General features: G+C 37.6%; 1 protein-coding gene across 2 annotated transcripts in view; it reads right to left on the bottom strand.

The window, feature by feature from the left end:
* LOC119581755 (endothelin-converting enzyme-like 1) overlaps positions 1-1,775 on the bottom strand; it is a 21,205-nt gene that overhangs the window by 9,108 nt on the left and 10,322 nt on the right. For both annotated transcript variants that reach the window (XM_037929888.1, XM_037929887.1), the window contains exon 2: positions 20-223. In XM_037929888.1, coding sequence (XP_037785816.1) covers positions 20-223 — 204 coding nt within the window. The remainder of the gene's footprint in view (positions 1-19; positions 224-1,775) is intronic.

Below are 1,775 nucleotides of genomic sequence, written 5' to 3'. Positions count from 1 at the left end.
GGCATCGGCCACCACGTACGCTTCTGGCAATCTGCGAGAGTTCGCCGATGGAGATGAGATGGTTCGAAGCCAAGGGATCCTTCAGGATTCTCTCTGAGGGCGTGATTTCGGCGATCCTGCTCTCGTAGTGGAACAGGTGGGCGGCAAACTCCACTGCGTCGGGTCCACTTGCGTCGAAGAGTTTGACAGTGTCCTTGATGTACTGTTTGTATGCTTGCTCCACCTGCAACAGAGGGAGGTTGGTGAGTGAGGGACGTATGAGGGGGGAAGTGCTTGCAACCTATATGTGGGGAGTGATGCTTGGAATTCTTGCAAATGCTTTCACATTCCGATAGTTAGGAAACGCAAAATCAACTCAGGCTTGGTTGGCATAATCAGATAGATAAAATGTTGAATTGATTTAAGCATATGAAGCAAAATATAGTAGATATTATTTAGTTCAAGCAAATTATATGAGAAGCTGAAGTATAGTAGTACAGCAAGGAAAAAAAAAATCTGAATCATTTTAAAAACTCGGAGAATTCAGAAACATTCCTGAGTCACATGGAAAAGTTTGAGCAAAGTTTAAAAAGCATTTTATAGCACAAAAATAATTTCAAACTTAACATGAAAGTGCTTAGCAAAAATAAAACAAGCTTCCAGGTTTACTATAAGTCGAAGTAATTAATCACATCAAGTGCAGGAAGAAATTAGGACAAGCATTTCGAATTAGAAGGGAAACGAAATCAATCGAACAAATCATTAAAAAGTGCGACAAAAAACAAAAACGAAAACTAATGAAGGTAAAAGAGTTGTTTTCACATTCTCATTATGTTTTCTGGTCACTGAATTTATGAAACTCTGAAGATTATATTGATTGTGAATTTAGAAAAAAAAACGCATAAATTTTCAACAACTCTTTTAAAGTCTAAAAATATGCACTACTCTCATAGCCAACAAATAATTTCCCAACGAGGATGATTATTCAAAGGCAATGCAAAGCACAAAGTAATCACCAAACCAAGAAATATTGCAATTCAAATCCACAAATCAATCAATAAATGTCATATCAAGGTAGAGAACATTAAATGGTGCATCGTGTGTTAACACAGGGACAACTCTGGCACTGACACACACACGCAGGTGCTGGAAAGAAACATCAACACACGTTTCTGTGGATGTCACAGGATATCACAATGTATGGGGGAAAACACACAATATGGTTATATTACTGGAGACGGCAAAGGTGCTGGCTGAAACAGGGACACTCATGATGTAAAAAAAAAAGGTTCTACAACAATATCACAAAACAGTAGGAAACGGTTTACAAACAGAGAAGTATTTTAGCTGTGTAAGATACTGGACGCACAGTCCGTACACCACAGGGTTTTTGTTGCTATGTGAGTGAAGAGTGAACATTTGCTGAATATGAGTGATTTCTGGGGTGAATAGATACGCGTTGCTTAAAGAGGCTTGTATCGAAACTGACAATACATTATACAAGAAAAGTATAGTGAGAGAGGAAAACTATGTTAGCGGCTATTAGAGATACATTGATTAATAGAATGTGGACTATATGAAAACAAAGGAGAAATTATCTCGCTGTATTTTATCATTATGAAATATGAGTTCATTATCGTTCGCATTGGATTACCACTGATGTCATCGCTGCGGCTAAGGCATTGGCAAATCAGTGGTGGTTGTAATTAAGACATGATCGTAAAAAGAACGATTATCGACAGCTGCTTTCATTTCCTATTGATTTTGGTTGATATAATCTCTTTTTAGCTTATTTT

Source organism: Penaeus monodon, chromosome 15, assembly GCF_015228065.2.
Source record: "Penaeus monodon isolate SGIC_2016 chromosome 15, NSTDA_Pmon_1, whole genome shotgun sequence".
Taxonomy (NCBI): domain Eukaryota; kingdom Metazoa; phylum Arthropoda; class Malacostraca; order Decapoda; family Penaeidae; genus Penaeus; species Penaeus monodon.
The sequence above is the reverse complement of the archived record's forward strand: the minus strand, read 5'-3'. Positions and strand labels throughout refer to the sequence as shown.